This window comes from Nicotiana tabacum, chromosome 6 (assembly GCF_000715075.1).
Source record: "Nicotiana tabacum cultivar K326 chromosome 6, ASM71507v2, whole genome shotgun sequence".
NCBI classification, from domain to species: domain Eukaryota; kingdom Viridiplantae; phylum Streptophyta; class Magnoliopsida; order Solanales; family Solanaceae; genus Nicotiana; species Nicotiana tabacum.
Genome location: NC_134085.1, coordinates 143,030,452 through 143,048,270, shown reverse-complemented (window position 1 = coordinate 143,048,270; position 17,819 = coordinate 143,030,452). Strand labels below are relative to the sequence as shown.

Genomic DNA, 17,819 nt, shown 5'->3' with positions numbered 1-17,819 from the left:
AGCATCTCTATAAGACCTCCCTAGGAACCCTGTCGTACGTTTTCTCTAGATCGATAAACACCATGTGGAGGTCCTTCTTCTTATCCCTGTATTGTTCCACCATCCTCCTAATAAGGTGGATAGCTTCTGTGGTAGATCGCCCCGGCATGAACCCGAACTGGTTGTCTGAAATAGACACTGTACTTCGCACTCTCATTTCTACCACTCTCTCCCAGACTTTCATGGTATGACTTAGTAATTTAATACCCCTATAGTTGTTACAGATCTGGATATCGCCTTTGTTCTTATACAATGGGACCATTGTACTCCACCTCCACTCTTCGGGCATCCTATTAGTCTTGGATATAACATTAAGCAACTTAGTAAGCCATTCCAAGCCTGCTCTACCCACACACCTCCAAAGCTCCACCAGAATTTCATCTGGTCCGGTAGCTCTGCCCCTTCTCATCTTACGCATTGCCTCCATGACCTCATCGACCTCAATGTCCCGACAATCACTTAGTTCATGGGGGCTGTCAGCATTCCTCAATTCACCTAGTACAATATCCTGATCCCCTTCCTCATTTAGAAGTTTATGAAAGTAGGTCTGTCATCTCCTCTTAATCTGGTCATCCCCCAACAAAACTTTGCCGTCCTCATCTTTTATGCACCTCACTTGGTCCAAATACCGAGTCGTCCTCTCTCTCACCTTAGCGAGTCGGAGTAACTTCTTCTCCTCGCCTTTGTTCCCTAGTTCCTTATACAAACGAGCAAAAGCTGCCGTCTTTGCCTCCGTCACTGCCATCTTTGCCTCCTTCCTAGCTACCTTATATCTCGCAATGTTCGCTCTCTTCTCCTCCTTTCCAGTGCTCCCCACTAACCGCAGGTAAGCCACCTTCTTCGCTTCCACTTTACCTTGTACAACTGCATTCCACCACCAGTCTCCTTTGTGGCCACCGGTGCGGCCTGAAGATACCCCTAACACCTCTCTCGCTGCCTTCCTTATATAGTCCGCCGTCGTCGACCACATAGTATTTGCGTCCCCACTACTTCTCCAAGCTCCCATTGCCGACAACCTTCCTTCCAACTCCTGGGCTTTAACCTTAGTCAAGGCGCCCCACCTAATCCTGGGGCGGCCTCGTACTGACCTCTGTTTCCTTCTTATCATCATAATAACGTCCATCACCAAGAGCCTATGTTGCGTTGCAAGGGTCTCACCTGGGATAACTTTGCAATCCTCGCACAACCTTTTGTTGCATCTCCTGAGAAGGAGATAGTCAATTTGAGTCTTCGCCACCGAACTTTGGTAAGTAACCAAATGCTCCTCTCGCTTCGGAAAACTCGAGTTTGCAATCACTAGATCGAATGCCTTGGCAAAATCCAGCAGTGAGGTGCCCCCTCCGTTCCGTTCCCCGAAACCAAAGCCGCCATGCACCTCAGTATAACCTCCTGCAGACGACCCAATATGACCATTGAAATCCCCTCCTATGAATAACCTCTCGGAAGGCGGAATACTACGAACAATGTCATCCAACCCTTCCCAAAAATGCCTTTTAATCTCCTCATCACAACCTACTTGCGGTGCGTACGCGCTAACGACGTTTAAAGTACACTCACCCACCACCAATTTAATAGTCATTAGTCTATCATTCACACGCCTGACCTCTACCACCGACTCCCTAAGATGGCTATCTACTAGGATACCCACTCCATTCTTACCCCTCACGACTCCAGAGTACCACAACTTATACCCATCCGCGTTTCTCGCCCTCAATCCGACCCACCTAGTCTCCTGGACACACACTATATTAATCTTCCTCTTCTGAAGGATCTTCGCCAACTCTATAGACTTACTCGTTAGCGAACCTATGTTCCATGACCCGATTCTCAACCTATAGGCTCCCTTGCCCCATCTACCTCCCCTGCCTCCCGACCCACCCCCTGACCCCGGGCCCACTCTTTTCCCCACACTCTGCCCCACCTGAGGACATGCCTTTAATCTATCATCCCAGACTGCCGCCACTACACCTACGACAGATCTACAAAAGACTCGCTAGTGCACAACGGACAACGAATCAAACTAAAAGGAAACAAGTGACTACTTGTACACCTATTGAATGATTTAACTATTGTGAACTAAAGTAACATCAATTTAGCTAACACCAAAAGTAAAACAGTAGAACGGGAGGTACCAATTCCCGAGAACCAAACCTGTGTTGATTTGCAGCCCTCGATATACTTGCAAGCTCACGCACCGCTTCCCACCGCCCTTTGCTGACGCTCGTCCAGGTTGCTCTCCTTTGCTAGTGCTCGTGCGCCCAACTTGTCTCCAACCACTTTGAGATTTTCCCTGAAAACACAGAAAATATCACGACCCAAAGACCAAAAAGGGCTATCACCGCTACCACTGATGTAGCACCGAAAGTAACTAGCAGCCAAAATTAACTGAAGAAAAACAACAAGCAAACTTCTGAAATAGGCGAGGAGATCCGGCAACATAACAGCAACAAACCGGTGACCAAACGAGTGCAACTCGATAGCAATGGACAACGATTCAATCCGCCAAATTCCATAAATTCTTAAGCTAAAATCTATCTTTGTCTAATTTAAATGAATTTCTAGTGGTAGGGGTACAACCTCTTTCCTAAAGCAATGTAAGGAATAGAAAAGGTTCTTTTCTGCTATTCTTTCTACTTCCAGCGATTCATATGGTGTTTTATCATATAATCCTGTTAACTCCTGTTTAGATTAATAATGATGAAGGATGATTTACTCTTTTACAAAGTTTTATTCACTGTAAATACGTAAACTTTACCTAGTATTGTCACTAATTTTACTTTCTTTTATCACTAAGACTACAAGGACCTCAAATGAGCCCAAAATTGGATTAGCTTTAGATCTATCAGAAAGCGGGCAGAGAGATGATTAGGAGAAAAGCGGCGACCAAAAGCGAAACAGAGTAGCCGCACCCACCAACTCAGTCGTATAATATTACTCCACCAACTCAGTCGTACAAAATTCGATTTTAAGCAAAACCCAGATGCTAAAATTCGATTTAGAACAAAACCAAGATAATGAATTGGAGCTTACCGGATTTTTCAGGCTTCGATAGTGAACCAGATCTAGGGTTTCAGCAGGAGGGGGAGAGGAGCTTACCGAAGTAACAAAGAAAATACTTTACCGAAGTAACAAGCTTCAGCCGTCGCAAACCAGAAAACAACAACTAGTATGATCCAACTAGTATCATTTGGAAAGAGAAGAGAAGTACCATGAAATTAACCTTCAAAACCAGAATTTGGCAATGGATTTGGTGGCTGTAAGAGAGAGAGAGAGAGAGAGGAGAGTGACTGACTTAGCCCACAGAAGACTCGTCTCTACTAAAAATATTTTCACTTCTTCAATACCCAATTCGATTTGAAAAGTAAACTCTTTCTTCTATAAAAGGCTATATACACCTACACCTTAAGCCCAACCAAGAACACACACAAAAAAATCCCTGCAACTAAGAGGCAAGTAAATAATTTTTACGAGTCCATGGCTATTTATGTGTTTACAATCCACGCCTTTGATTCATCAACTAAATCCATTAACAAAATTTATTATTCCAACTTGCACTTTCAGACTAGGAATTCGATCATTACATTTAGACCGGTAAAATTTATCCAACACCAATTTAAATATTTGGACGGGATGATTACTCAAAAAGGAATTAAAAGATTAATCAAATGTTCAATCTCTGCTTCCGTTGCTTCTTTATGGTCAAGGAAGAAATAAAAGCTTCTTCAATTACGCTTCCATTATCTAGTGAAAAATCAAACACGATTTACGCAACAATCCAAATGAAAATCATCAAATTGAAGCATCCCTTTTTCTTTTTTTACGAGAATCAAATTCAAGCATTTTAAATACTGATCCTATTCAGAGAAAAAATAAAATAAAAACCAAACAAAAACAATAAAACAAAATTGACAAGACATGAATTATCCATTGTCACTTTTTGCTTCCAAGTTTCTTGGAGAGCACTGTTGTGACAAAAACACCAACCTCTGCAACACCCAAAATAATAAAAACGCCATGTCTTACGTTAAAACCAACTTCAGTTTAGCCATGTTTCTCGAACCAAAATGCAAATCTTTAACTCCAAGCACGTCTGAGTCAAGTTGGCAATTCTCTCTCTCTCTCTCTCTATAGCATTACTATATTACTTTGCTTTACTCTTAACGCCAACTCCTCACACACCCACCCCCTTTGTCAGTCATCCTTATTCCTTTTCCTCTCTAACTTGCAGTCTATCTATACATTCATACAACCTATATGTATAATTTCACCAAAATGAAAATGTTCCTAATTTAATTTCCCCCGTCAATTTCTCACATTTTTCACACACATTTTAATATAAAATCGTTTCCTCTCTCTCTCTCTCTCTCTCATCTACAGTTTTGTGGAAACTTGGTGGAACAGAGATCTCTATTCTTTCAGCTAATCAGATCTTCTTCTCAATTTCAGTTCTCATATTATCTTCTTCTCCCTATTTTTCGCTGTTGTAATTGGATTCTACTTCAATTTTCTCGCGCTCTCTGTTACTTCGGTTGATTCTTCTTGTATTCTCTAAACAATTTGCTGGGTCTCTTCAGTCAAAATTAGGGTTTCGGATTGAGGAATTTGAGGTCTTTTTTAATTTTTGGATAGAATTGACGGCTGAATTTGGACTTTGGGTTTGGGGCAGTAATGATTATAAAGAAGAGCTTGAAAACGGTAATGCCGAGTTTGAAGCGGTGCCGAGTGAGTGACTCCGACGACGAGTTTTCCGGTAATCGGAAAAAGCGCAAGAGTAGTAGCAGTGGTGGATATTACCCTTTGCATCTGCTCCGCGATGTAGCCGTTGCTGGTATAATTCCGTTCAATGGATACGGTATTCAAAGAATTTTAGCCGCCGCCGGAGGTAACGGCGGAGCAGCTGTGTCGTGGTGCACGGAGGTTTCCCGCATCGCCCCCGGTGAGGCTGAGTTGCCAAAACAGAGGAGGAGCAATCCGGAGGCTTCACGGCCGCCACTAGTGAGGACTTCACGGGGGCGTGTACAGGTACTTCCTTCTAGATTCAATGACTCGGTTCTTGATAATTGGAAGAAAGAGAAGAGCAAAACTACTACTAGTGTTAAAGAATCAACTTCGGACCCTGAATTTAATCCGGATGCAAGAGAAAAGCTTAGCTTTAAAAATGCCAAACGTGAAATTGGGTGTAATTATGGTTCAAAGCGTTTGGATATTACTAGGAAGTATTCTAGTTCTCGCAGTACACTCACATCATTACATGAGCGACTGGGAGATGCAGACGACGCACATTTCGATGAAGCTATAGATTTAAGCGGCATTAATGGAACGGTGAAGGTGGAGGGAGGGAAGAGAGCTAATAAGTTTGGTGGTAAGGATTTTAATTCGGGTGACATAGTTTGGGCAATATCTGGAAGACATTGTCCTGCTTGGCCCGCAGTTGTCCTTGATTCAGAAACACAAGTTCCCCAGCAAGTTCTAAATTTCCGAGTTGCTGGCGCTGTCTGTGTCATGTTCTTTGGTTACTCTGGAAATGGCACGCAAAGGGTAAGACTTTATCTTTTGTGCGTTATGCAGACTCCCACTATGCGAAAGTGCCGAAGTATGAGGTATTGGTGTATCTACTAAGATGATATGTTTTTATGAGCAGGATTATGCATGGATTAGACGTGGGATGCTATTTCCGTTTCTGGAATATGTAGACAGGTCTGTGGCAGCTCTGTTAATGCTGATATAATTTCTTAGTAATGTCAGGGTGTGGTGAACCTTTGCTTTGTTTAGGTTTCAGGGGCAGACTAACTTGAACGACAGCACGCCCAGTGATCTTCGCTCTGCCATAGAAGAGGCATTTCTAGCTGAAAATGGCTTTATTGAGATGTTGATGGTTGAAATAAATGCAGTGGCTGGCAATATAGATTATTTCCAGTCTCTTCCCCGAGGAGCATTTGAGGTCTCTGACTCAAATCAGGACCAAGAGTGTAACTCTCCAAGCCAGGCATGTTTCAGAGCCACTCAGGCTTTTTTCCTGATTTTCTAACATACTACCATCGAGGTCCTCTTGTTAGCATTCCTATCCTGATCTGGGTGGAATGATTCTGCTAAAATTTCACTGCAGTACTTCCCCTTACGTGCAGCCCCTAAAATCAAAAGAAAGAAACAAATGTCTCAGAGTATAGGGTACTTCCTGTAAGTTTATCATGTTTAGAATCTTTGTGCAGGAATTATTGAAGAAGAAAGAACTTGACTCTTGCGACGCTTGTGGATCGAGTCTTTCTTCTAAGCCATCCAGGAAATGGAATGACTCAACTCTCAGGAGCAATCGTCTGTGTACTGCTTGTGCTAGGGTCTGTTATAGCTTCCAAATTATCTTTCTATCTTTCTTTGATGATCTAGATGTTGATGTCATGATAGTAATATTTATGTCTTATACTCCAGCTAAAGAAGATAAAACATTATTGTGGCATATGCAAGAAGATTCGTAATCCCTCAGATAGTGGAACTTGGGTGAGAAACCTGTTATCATCTGCTGGTTGTTCGTAACCACCTCCTATTTCTTTCCATGAAATTACTTATGGTGATATTTCTTCATAGAAACAACAATAGTTTCTTTGCTGGTTTAGGTACGCTGTGATGGTTGCAAAGTGTGGGTGCATGCTGAGTGTGACAAAATCTCAAGAGAAAATTTCAAGGTATCTCAATCTTGCTGAAACTTTTTCTTCCCTTTTGATATCCATGTTTTATTTTCTACTTTGCAATAACATAATCTGCTGTCCATATTTTTTCAGGAGCTGAGTACCTCTGATTACTATTGTCCAGAATGCAGAGCAAGATTTAACTTTGAATTGTCTGACTCAGAAAAAATGAATTCTAAGGCCAAGTTAGTCTCATCAATCAGTTGTGTTTAAGTTGAAAGCTTGTGGTTTGAACTAACTATTTACTGTTTCCTGGTTCAGAAACAACAACAATGATTGTCAGACAGTAGCATTGCCAGACAAGGTTTCTGTTATCTGCTCAGGAGTGGAAGGCATTTATTTCCCAAGGCTTCACCTGTAAGTGTACATGGGCCTTCGTTATGTCCATTGGTTCTTTCTCACTCACCAGCGATTGGCTCTGTCTGATGCTGTGCATCACTTCCTTTAAGTTGTCTGTCTGGTATAAAGAGTTTAATACCTGTTTTTTCCCTGTAGCAGCTCTCATACTTCTGAATCTTACTCTGTGTTTGTTAGTGTTTCCTTTATAAATCTCGGATTTTATAATTAAGTGGAGGTTTGAACACTTAGATGGTAACTTTTGGAATTAACTGATTAATTCTATCTAACATTTGTCTTATTTAAAAAATTCTACCTAACCTTTGTGGAATGCAAAACAGTGAACATGAATGCAAGTAGCAGTTAGGAAATTTGATCTATCAAATTGTTTACATGTGATTTTTCTGGGTGGACCTTTGTTCTCTTCAAGACAAGTTCCAGCATTAAGAGATCAGGGATTTTCTTACCAATGACTTGGCTCATATATTTTGCAATCATATTCTCCTTCTTTTTGTTCCAGAGTTGTTTGCAAGTGTGGATATTGCGGAGCAGAAAAACAGGCACTTAGTGAATGGGAGAGGCACACAGGTTCTAAAATAAAAAACTGGAAGACCAGTGTCAGGGTGAAGGGTTCTTTGCAACCTCTCGAACAATGGGTTTGTATTCTTCAGTTTCTTATGCTGCTTATGATTTGACATGGACTACACATTTTTATTGGATACTATCATACAATAGTAGTTTTTTTAATAAGGAACTACTATCATACACTTGTAATTTATCAACAGAATTATGTTGGTAAGATTTTGATGTAACAGCTTTGCAAATTAGTTCACCCGTAAGTTTAAGAGCAATTGACATGCCCCATTGCTTCCTTTTTATGTGTGCCATTGTTTCAGTCTGTGGTGGCTGCATTTATTTTCTAGGAATAATTACATCGAATGTCATCGTGGGCACATGACACGATCTCACTGTGTATGAAGAGGAGGTTTGATTTTCTTCAATATTACTGGCAGTAAAAAATATAAGATGTATTATTGAGGTTCGTCATATGTTTGATGTAATAGCTTTTATCGTCTAGAATTTGAACTTTAAAAATGTGTTTTGATAAATAGTATTGTTAAGAGTATTTTAACTATTGACATTTGGGAATTACTCTGAAATTGATTCATGCGTTAGCGGATATCATTCCTTTGCTTTTCATGGGAAAAAACTGTGTTCTTTCATAACCTGTCAGTTATGAAGATTTATTGGAATGTGCTCTCTCTCTCTCTCTCTCTCTCTCTCTCTTTTGTTTTGGTTGATAAGGGCAACAGTGCTCTCATAATTTACATGGCATTGGTTCATTCTGAGTATATTTTATCTGAATTTACAACTCAGTTGCATTCTGTAAGCTACGGTCTTTTGATTCACAAATGAAGTAAGGCAGGTAACATCTTGTTTTGCTCCACAGATGCTAGAAATGGCAGAGTATCATGCACAGAATGTTGTTTCTACCAAATCGGTTAAACGTCCTCCTTTAAAAGTACGGAGACAAAAGCTGCTAAGTTTTCTCCGAGGTACATGCTTTGCTTTATTTACTTGTTTTGGGAGAGGCATTCCACATCTATGCAACATATGTACTTTTAAAATGGCATTGTGCCAGCATTATAGAAGATATGTGTTAGAACCAGGACACTTGTCAACAAACCATGTTCTAATCCTTTTTTCATTATTATCACTTATATTGTCCTCAATCATGTCTCAGCAAATTCCTTTTTTTCCTTTCCACATTTTTTGTATGGTCCTAATCATATTGTTGGAGAAGAATTTTTTATTTTTTAAAGATGAATTTAAATTTACATATAGAAGGGGAGAGGTGGATCGATCATCTATAGAAAGAAGAAGACTCTATAACTCTACAAACTTTTAATATGATAATAACATCAAATAATAGATGTCCATATTAATGTCCATGCTCCTCAAATGGATTTAGGTCGTGCATGAACTTGAACTGGGGATCAGAAGATATAAATGTTACTTTTAATTTTTGAAATAATCATCCCTGCGTGTCTTATTGCATGTTGGTTGTCACTTGTGTCCCTCTGCATCTTTGTGTTGCATAACTCTGGCAGCCACTATTTGTTCCAATTAAGTAACAATACTGAATTGTGCTAAATATTTAGACACTACCTAGTAACCACTTTTTTTTTTTCTTCAAAAAAATAACAATTTAGACAAGCCTAAATATTTGAATCCCCCTTATATCCGTATTCATATTTCTGTCTGGATCTGAATCCAAATATTTATGCTTTAGATGCTCCTGACCTCTGCATCCATACCTGTATTTTACTACACTTTGGCTATGTCCCATGGCCCATAACCACATCTGCTGCTTTAATAAAAAAGCACTAATCAGTTGTCAATTCTTTTCTTCAATGATACAGAAAAGTATGAACCTATTTATGCAAAGTGGACCACAGAAAGGTGTGCAGTATGTCGATGGGTTGAAGATTGGGACTACAACAAAATTATTATATGCATTAGGTATGACCAAACTTCAAAAGGCTAATCTGCCTGGTAGGAGATTAGTGGAAACTATTCATATGTGTTCAATTTTGGAGACTTTCGTTGTTAGTATTTGATTTGAATACCAACTTCTGGTTACTTCTCATTGGAAAAGATTTTGATTTGAAATAGGATATGTGTGCGCTAGGTTTTTTTTAGGAGTATATGTTTTGGTGGGTTTCTCAAGTAATTTCTGGGTTTCTTGTTTATTTTTTTGCAAAGGTTGTTTAATCTTAAGATGATATTCCAAATTTTTCCTTAAAGAAAACAAATGTACTGAAATTCTATTTTTCATCAGGTGTCAAATAGCTGTTCATCAAGAATGCTATGGAGCAAGAAATGTTCGGGATTTCACTTCGTGGGTCTGCAGATCTTGCGAGACTCCTGAAATTGAACGGGAATGCTGTCTTTGTCCTGTGAAAGGCATTACACTAATTACTATTTTTTATTTATTGTAGTGCTGCTGGAATCTGGCCAAACTGTTTTCAAACCTATTTCCTTTCGCCTGCAATTACTAACCTTATATTGTTGCTTAATTTAGGAGGTGCTTTGAAGCCCACAGATATTAAGCCATTGTGGGTTCATGTTACTTGTGCTTGGTTCCAACCTGAAGTTTGTTTTGCTAGTGATGAGAAAATGGAGCCTGCTGTTGGAATTTTGAGAATCCCTTCAAATTCTTTTGTGAAGGTAAGCTTTTTGTTTTGGGCAAATGTTATTCCACTTTGTGGAGCAAATCCAGTGATCTCACTTTAGTGTTATCTCCAGAAGGAAAGTGGCTTGAGTGATGGAGAAAATACTGTGTTATGGCATAATAGTATGCAACATAGCCTTTTACCTTCTTATAAAAAAGATATAATATTATGTAACATATCTCATTTGCAGTAGAAGATTTTTATTCTGGATAGGCGAAGGAAGCAAAATTATTTGAAGATGTATTGATTTTTTCTCACCTAATTTTTCAAGTCTGAAATGGGTTTTAAGTGAAATTTAAGATGAAGTTCATAACCCTACATCTTTCTTTTGTATTCATTTTTGTTTCCGGTAACAGAATATAATGAAAAGCTTCGGTAGCAATATTTGTTTCTCATCCAGCTAAATCTGACATTATCCATACTGATGATTTAGGTGCTGGTTTACTTCACGAAGTTAAAGGACATAATATTATATTTTAAATGTTTCTGTTTTACTAATTCGGACCTCATAATGGACATGGCAACTTGACAATTTGAATAGCTCAGCTTTCCTTGTTAAGGGGGAGCCAATTGCTACTAGAGGCAAACATTGTAATCGATATCTTATAAGAGTGGAAAGAGACCCTCAGGGGTTGGCCTGGTGGCAATTGACCTGAGCCTTGGGGTTTGCTCCCTTTCAAGGTCTCAAGTTCGAAACCCACTGGGTGCAAACAATTTCTGAGGGCCATCGGACTGGGTAAAACCTGAATTACCGTGGTGCACTTGCGGGAAACTCCTTGCCGAGGGCCTGTGCATCCCCGGGATTAGTCGGGGCTCTTAGAGACTCGGACACCCGGTGCAAATCAAAAGAAAAAAAAAGAGTGGAAAGAGCTCCTCTAAAGCTATCATACCAACACTGACTCTCCGGATCGTATCATAAGAGTTGAAACAGCTCCTAATCAAATTATTTGGTTGATATATATTAACAAATGTACATTAGAAGACTTTACTTTGTCTTGATCACCCAATTGTCATCTATAATGTAACATGTTATCAACTTGGCGTTGTTGTTCCAATTAATATAAGTTAATATAGGCTTTCTTTAGATCTGAATCTCAAATCAAAATGGAAAAACACCTTGTTATATCAAGAACTCTCCTGTTGAATCTGAAGTGAGCGTTAACTTGGTAAATTTCAGATATGTGTGATCTGCAAACAAATTCATGGTTCCTGCACACAATGTTGCAAGTGCTCGACTTATTACCATGCTATGTGCGCATCAAGAGCAGGGTATCGCATGGAGGTGAGATTACTTATCTAATCTGTTATTGTCATTGAATTTAATAGGTACTTTCCAGAGTATGTAACTTCCTCCTGTTTCAGAGCCTATCATTCCTTTTAGTGCCCACATAAAGGAAACAGAGTTGTCCAGTTAGTGTATAAAATATTTATAACATGTGTTATGGTAACTGTTTATTCATCATTTGGCTAACAAGCATGTGCACATGCAGATCATTTCCATTTTTATTTTCCATCGGTACATCCTTCATTTTGGCGTTTTGATTATCCATTTTCAATCAGTTATTCTAATTCCTTAACTGCCAGCACATTTTGGGTACTGTTACATCTGATTTGTAAATCTGACATGATGACTATTTCATTTTATGTTGTTTAGTCAACGCATTCAACAGTTCAGCTATATTTGCCCCTATCCTTATACTTTGTCATTTGATCCTGGACGTTAATACTTTTCAAACTGCAGCTGCACTGCTTGGAGAAAAATGGAAAACAGGTCACAAGAATGGTTTCATATTGTGCCTACCACAGGTACTGCTCCATTTTTATTTTTATTTTGCAGTCAAAATTAAGAAAGGAGGCTGAGAAAGGGAAGAAAGAGGAAGTTAGTCATCTATGAGAACTACTTTTCAGTCAGAATATTGGATACTTGATTATTCAAGTAGTGACATTTAATGGGGGCTTTAGGTCTAACTTGTGTTGCCAATCACCTGAAAAAATGCCAACTGTATCTTTATTAATAAATGCTTCTAATGGCTTCACAATTTTACAGGGCTCCCAATCCGGATACCGTTCTCATTATTCAAACTCCCAAAGGGGTATTCTCTGCTAGAAGCCTTCTTCAAAACAGTAAGCACACAGGTTCACGTCTAATTTCAACAAGTAGACTGCAACTCCAGGAAGCTCCAGCAGCAGAGATAGAAGAGATCGAGCCATTCTCTGCAGCAAGGTGTCGCGTTTATAATCGATTGCGTGATAAGGTATTACACCATGTTACTAATACACAATGTTATGATTGATTAAGCCAAGTTTATTAATATACACAGGAAGGAAATGAAAGAACTTACTATGTTTTATTTAAGGCCAAAGTCATAAGCAGCCCCATAAACTTGTCCGCATTTTCCCTAAATAGCGTCCTTATGACACTAGGCAACTGAAAGCATTGCTCCCTTTTGGTTTTTTGAACCATGAAACTCTTGATGTGTGAATGTCATTATTAGCATCTCTGTGCACGAGAAGACATTAAAGATATAAGAACTAAACTTTGTTCTGATATCTATCTACAATTTGCTTATTAGTTGATTCCTAATATCTATCCGTGGTTTGTTCTATTATAAGTCCAATAACCATTATTGCTTTTAGTCGTGCTTTTTAACTACCTTAAATTTTCTAGTTATGCTACCTGGTATTGATTGGTATGTCATGTTTGTGGTTTAAGTTTTTTAGTTGACATTCACTCATTTGCCTTCTCATCACAAATTTTTAACTAGCTGGTGTCTGTTGTTTAGTCATCCTAAATGGTTGCCAGTTATGAATCTCCTTATTTTTTGCTTGTCAGGGAGCAGGAGAATCTGCCATTGCCCACCACGTGAGGGGACCTTGTCACCATTCTTCAAGTTCAATACGAAGTTTGAACATTATTAAAGTAAATTTCTTCCTCCCTCCCATATCCTTCCCTCCTTCCTGTGTAAATTAATGTTCTCCTGTCACAAGTTTCTCTCTTAGCTTCTATGGTGATTTTTTTAATATTATTCTGTTCTTCCTTTTAACAGGAAGTCAAGGGATCCAAAACGTTTTCTACCTTTAGGGAGCGGCTTCGTGATTTACAGGCATTCTTTTTAACACTGCTGCTCATCAAGTTAACAGCATTTCAGCTCATCTTCTCAGCGTCTTCATCTTATTTTGCAATTGCAGAGAACAGAAAATGACCGTGTTTGCTTTGGTAGATCTGGGATACATAGATGGGGTCTTTTTGCTCGTAGAAAGATACCAGAAGGAGAGATGGTATGTATAATCTTTTTTAGTTCTTACTGGTTACCCATAGTCAATTCATTGATCATATTATGAAAAGAAAGAAATGGCAGTCCGAGTAATCGCTTGGAAATGGAGTCCTACATTTCATGTTTAGGAGCTCTTCTCGATAGTCAATGATTTTTGTGTCGTAACCTGTGAACATTTCCAATGAGAACTAGTTCCTCCTTGCTCGAGTATGTCGTAACCTGTGAACATTTCCAATGAGAACTAGTTCCTCCTTGCTCGAGTATGCTACATGATCATCTTTCATCTCAAAAATCACTTACTAACCGAAGTGCTCCTATTTCTGATTACGTCAGCATCAAATCTAGAAGTTACTTAGTAGAGCATGCATTTACTTGTTTCAGGTTCTTGAGTATCGTGGTGAGCAGATCAGACGCAGTGTTGCAGATTTGAGGGAGGCACGGTATCGTGTTGAGGGAAAAGATTGCTATGTAGGTTCTTTTCACTCCTTTCTTTGTGCTTTCTCTCTCTTCTCTCTCCCTCTCTCCAACCCGTGTGTGGTCACAAGCACCAATTAATGTCATTGAATTATCTTATGCAGTTATTTAAGATTAGTGAAGAAGTTGTGGTGGACGCCACTGATAAGGGGAACATTGCACGTTTAATTAACCATTCAGTAAGTATCACTTCTCTTTCATTGTTTTTGATGCTTCTCTTCTCTTAGATCTTATCAATCCTTTTCTTTTTCTTGAGAAAGTGATCATAGTTTCCTTTTTATCTATTCTTTTTCATATAATATTAACTTTGTGCTGCTGCTTGTTATCAAAACCAGCAAATGAAAAAGCAAAGACTAGTGCACTAAAACTGAATGAGATCAGTTTCAATCCCATTACATTGGTTTTGGAGCTGACTAAAGTGGTGCTGGATAAAGAGAAACGTGGAATTTCAAATTTCGCTAATCTGAAAGGAAAAAAATAAAAGAAAAAGGAATTCTGCTTGTAAAATGTCAGCCCATACAGCTGGTACAAACGGTTATTAAATCCAGGCCAACCCACCTATTTATACATTGCAAGGATATATGCATGTGAAGCTCATACTTCACCGAGGAATCACCAAATGAGTGCAAATGATAAAGAAGAGTAATCGCAGTTCCATCACATGTACTGGGTAGCTCTTCCCATCACCTAGTGATTTTTAGTTGATAATAGTTTTGCTCGGCTAATAACAAATGGGAATAGCGACTGCATTATGGAGTTACTGCTTTAATGAAATTAATGTCATTGATGATTTTAACAGGGCAAAAGAACTGAATACCAATCATACCGCACAAGATTATATTAGGATGTCTAAACTTGTTTGTAATCTGAACCTAATCTAATATCAGAGAAAATTTATCTGACTGGAGCCTTATCTTGAACCAAATAAAATATGCTTCAGTGTACATTTTGATTGCTAAATATGTTTCAATATACTCCAAATATTTTTGTACATCCTATCATGGCAAAGTCTCCTTACACCTGGTAATGCTAGGAATTATGTGCCCCATTGAAATCATATTCCTTCTATATATAATTTATCTGTAGTCTGCAAATTTAGCAAGTCAATAGATGCAATATTTCATTCTCAGGTTACCTTTATCGATGGTTCCTCGTACTTGACTCTTTCCGTGCTTTTGCTTTGTTATTTTCACAGTGCATGCCAAACTGTTATGCAAGGATCATGAGTGTAGGAGCTGATGAGAGTCGGGTTGTGCTTATCGCAAAGACAAATGTGTCTGCTGGTGATGAATTAACGTATCTCTCTCTCTCTATCTCATACACGCACGCGTGCACTCACACACCCTAATGCCTGAATATTAGCAAGTCTGCCCGTGATTTATTTTATTCGGATGCATTAATGACAGGTATGACTACTTGTTTGATCCAGACGAATGTGAAGAATTCAAAGTTCCTTGCCTGTGTAAAGCTCCAAACTGCCGAAAGTTCATGAATTAGGTTTACACTTACCACAAATTTTTTTCCTCCACAAGGAGATCTAACCATTACACCCTCTCACAGCTTGCTAATTTTAGTGATTCTAGAGGAATATGTAATTTTTAGTCTTACGTTTCTTCCTTCCTAGTAGGGAGCTGGGCTTCTTTCCGTAGATGGTTTGGGTCAATAATATAGCTATTACTTGACGAAAGTTGGGTCTGAGTTATTATGTATAGATTCAGAGAAGGCAGATTTTTTTCTTCTATTCTGCCGCTACAGAAATGTAAACTTCACTTCTCTCTATTTTTTTTGGGAGATCAACAAAAAAGAAAAGAAAAAAAAAAGATGCAAGCAATTCCTCTTTTATTTTCTCCTTACTCTACTGTTTTCAATCTTCATCCCCTCCCCTGACTTAAACTCCTCCATAAAAAACTCTGAACCCCTATTGATACTCTTCCTCCCTCCTCCTCCCCCCCCCCCCGGCGATTAGTGGTCAATGAAACGGAAGCAAAATATGGGTATCAAGGTTCAAATTCAAGCGTAGAGCGTATTTTGGGAAACCGTCATGGGCATGAATTAATCTGAACTTTGTGAAAGAATTATCATTTCCTTGTTCGTCCCCAATGGACGTTTCAAGTCATCAGTCGACTGATTTGTGGATGAGGACTAGCAAATCTGAAGCTGTCACTTGGAGATGAAAGGACTCTGCACTTGACTGCCTGTCGGCTAGCTATCCCAACCTTCTCCTTCCGAACTGGTTTCTCCTGTTTGTATTTTGTGACGTCGAGATTTTGGACACGTCAACCATTTCTCTAGAATCAGACAAACAGATTTTGATTAAAATGATTTTTTTTGGTTGGTAACGAGAGATCAGACTATTATAGCAGACTTTTTCCTTCTTTTACCAGCGATTTCGTTAATCTTGCTAGTTATGATGCTGTACATAATTTGACACTATTTATTTTGAAATTAATGTGATGATTGACAAGGGAAATTGCAATTTCAGCCCTTCGTCTATCTGCAAATGAACAAATTCGTCCTTCTTGTTTTGCTAAGCCTATTCCAGTCCATCCATAATGTCAGATCAACACTTACTTCGGTTGGGAAATTAAGATCCCGTCTGGCCAAGCTGCTAAAAATAAGTAATTTCGGTCAAAAGTGCTTAATTTTGCAAAGTAACAGTTTGTGCTTGGCCAATTTATTGAGTTGTGCTTTTTGCAAGTAGATTATGTTTGGTCAATCATTCCAAAAAGTACTTTTTGAATACTAAATTACAAAAAAGACCGTAAAAGTTTAATTTGCAATTACTATTATTTAAAAAATATAAATGAATTTAAATATTTATTAAATTAAAATATAATTTAAAGATTTAATCATTATAAAAGTTAAACTCATTAGTTATCCATTTTCTAAAAATATGATAGAAAAAATATTCCAAAGATAAATAGGAGAAAGAGAATAAAAATATGATAGAATAAAACAAAGAAGAAATGTATGATAAAAGAGAAAAAGAAAATAGATTTGTTAAATTAGTGAAGGATAATTTGAAAACTATAAATTTAAAGTAAGGATATTTTTGACTTGAATAAATTAACTTTCTGTTTTTGCTTTTGCTCTTTGGAAGAAGATAGAATTTATAGTTTCTCCCCAAAAGTAGAAAAATTGCTTTTGTTGCTGTTCAAAAGTATTTTTTTTATTTTGACCAAATATTTTAAATTTTTCAAAAAGTACTTTTTTTAATAAAAAAGATACTTTTTGCTTCCCAGTAGCTTGGGCAAACATGCTATAAGACTCTATGTTCCCTAGAAAACTGTCTTATTTTCTCTTACACCCTATTTCTTTGGTTTAAGTCCTCAATGTTTTTAATTTGATTTATAAACTACCCGCTTTTCTCAACAGTTTTCCTACATCACATTTATATCATCTCATTTTCAAATATTACTCTATAAACTTGCTTACAGCTAAAGTAAGGATCAATAAAATTGAATTACCAATACTACCGTCGCAAACTTAAATTGGAATGTGTGGTAAGCCTTCTTTTTCATAAGAGTTAATACCCTCAAACTCGTCTACACTATACATTTTTTGTCAGTTTCCTACCTAAACTATCGAGTGTCCCTGAAAATTTCCTGAACTATATTCCGCTTCATAATAAAATCCCTCATCTCATTCTTACTAATGCATATGATATACACTCTAAATAATTTTTAAAACCTGCCATGTGGCAATCCACGTGGAAAGTTAATAACATTAATCTTATAAACATGCTTAATTAATATATGTTAATCTAATTACGTGAA

At 38.2% G+C, this 17,819-nt stretch overlaps 1 protein-coding gene across 2 annotated transcripts; it reads left to right on the top strand.

Moving 5' to 3' along the window:
- The first annotated feature begins 4,077 nt into the window (after positions 1–4,077).
- Positions 4,078–15,874, top strand: LOC107819332 (histone-lysine N-methyltransferase ATX4). Of its 2 annotated transcripts, none has more exons than XM_075255526.1 (23): positions 4,078–5,577; positions 5,681–5,736; positions 5,812–6,025; positions 6,249–6,374; positions 6,466–6,534; positions 6,651–6,719; positions 6,816–6,907; positions 6,984–7,079; positions 7,579–7,714; positions 8,509–8,614; positions 9,482–9,581; positions 9,901–10,025; positions 10,144–10,289; positions 11,472–11,576; positions 12,036–12,100; positions 12,342–12,549; positions 13,128–13,214; positions 13,342–13,398; positions 13,484–13,573; positions 13,951–14,037; positions 14,148–14,222; positions 15,239–15,339; positions 15,450–15,874. In XM_075255526.1, exons 1-23 carry the CDS (start codon positions 4,708–4,710, stop codon positions 15,538–15,540), a joined length of 3,171 nt encoding a protein of 1,056 aa, XP_075111627.1. In that variant the 5' UTR covers positions 4,078–4,707; the 3' UTR covers positions 15,541–15,874. The 2 variants fall into 2 exon arrangements, with proteins under 2 accessions (XP_075111627.1, XP_075111628.1); XM_075255527.1 differs by having other exon boundaries at positions 5,681–5,740; positions 5,819–6,025.
- Positions 15,875–17,819: the final 1,945 nt, after the last annotated feature.

Bases quoted from the DNA above. Each gene is read 5' to 3' on its own strand.
- LOC107819332 (XM_075255526.1), top strand. From the start codon at position 4,708: ATGATTATAAAGAAGAGCTTGAAAACGGTAATGCCGAGTTTGAAGCGG. The intron at 6,535-6,650 runs GTGAGAAACCTG...TTGCTGGTTTAG, and splicing joins CCTCAGATAGTGGAACTTGG to GTACGCTGTGATGGTTGCAA. The intron at 14,223-15,238 runs GTAAGTATCACT...TTATTTTCACAG, and splicing joins CACGTTTAATTAACCATTCA to TGCATGCCAAACTGTTATGC.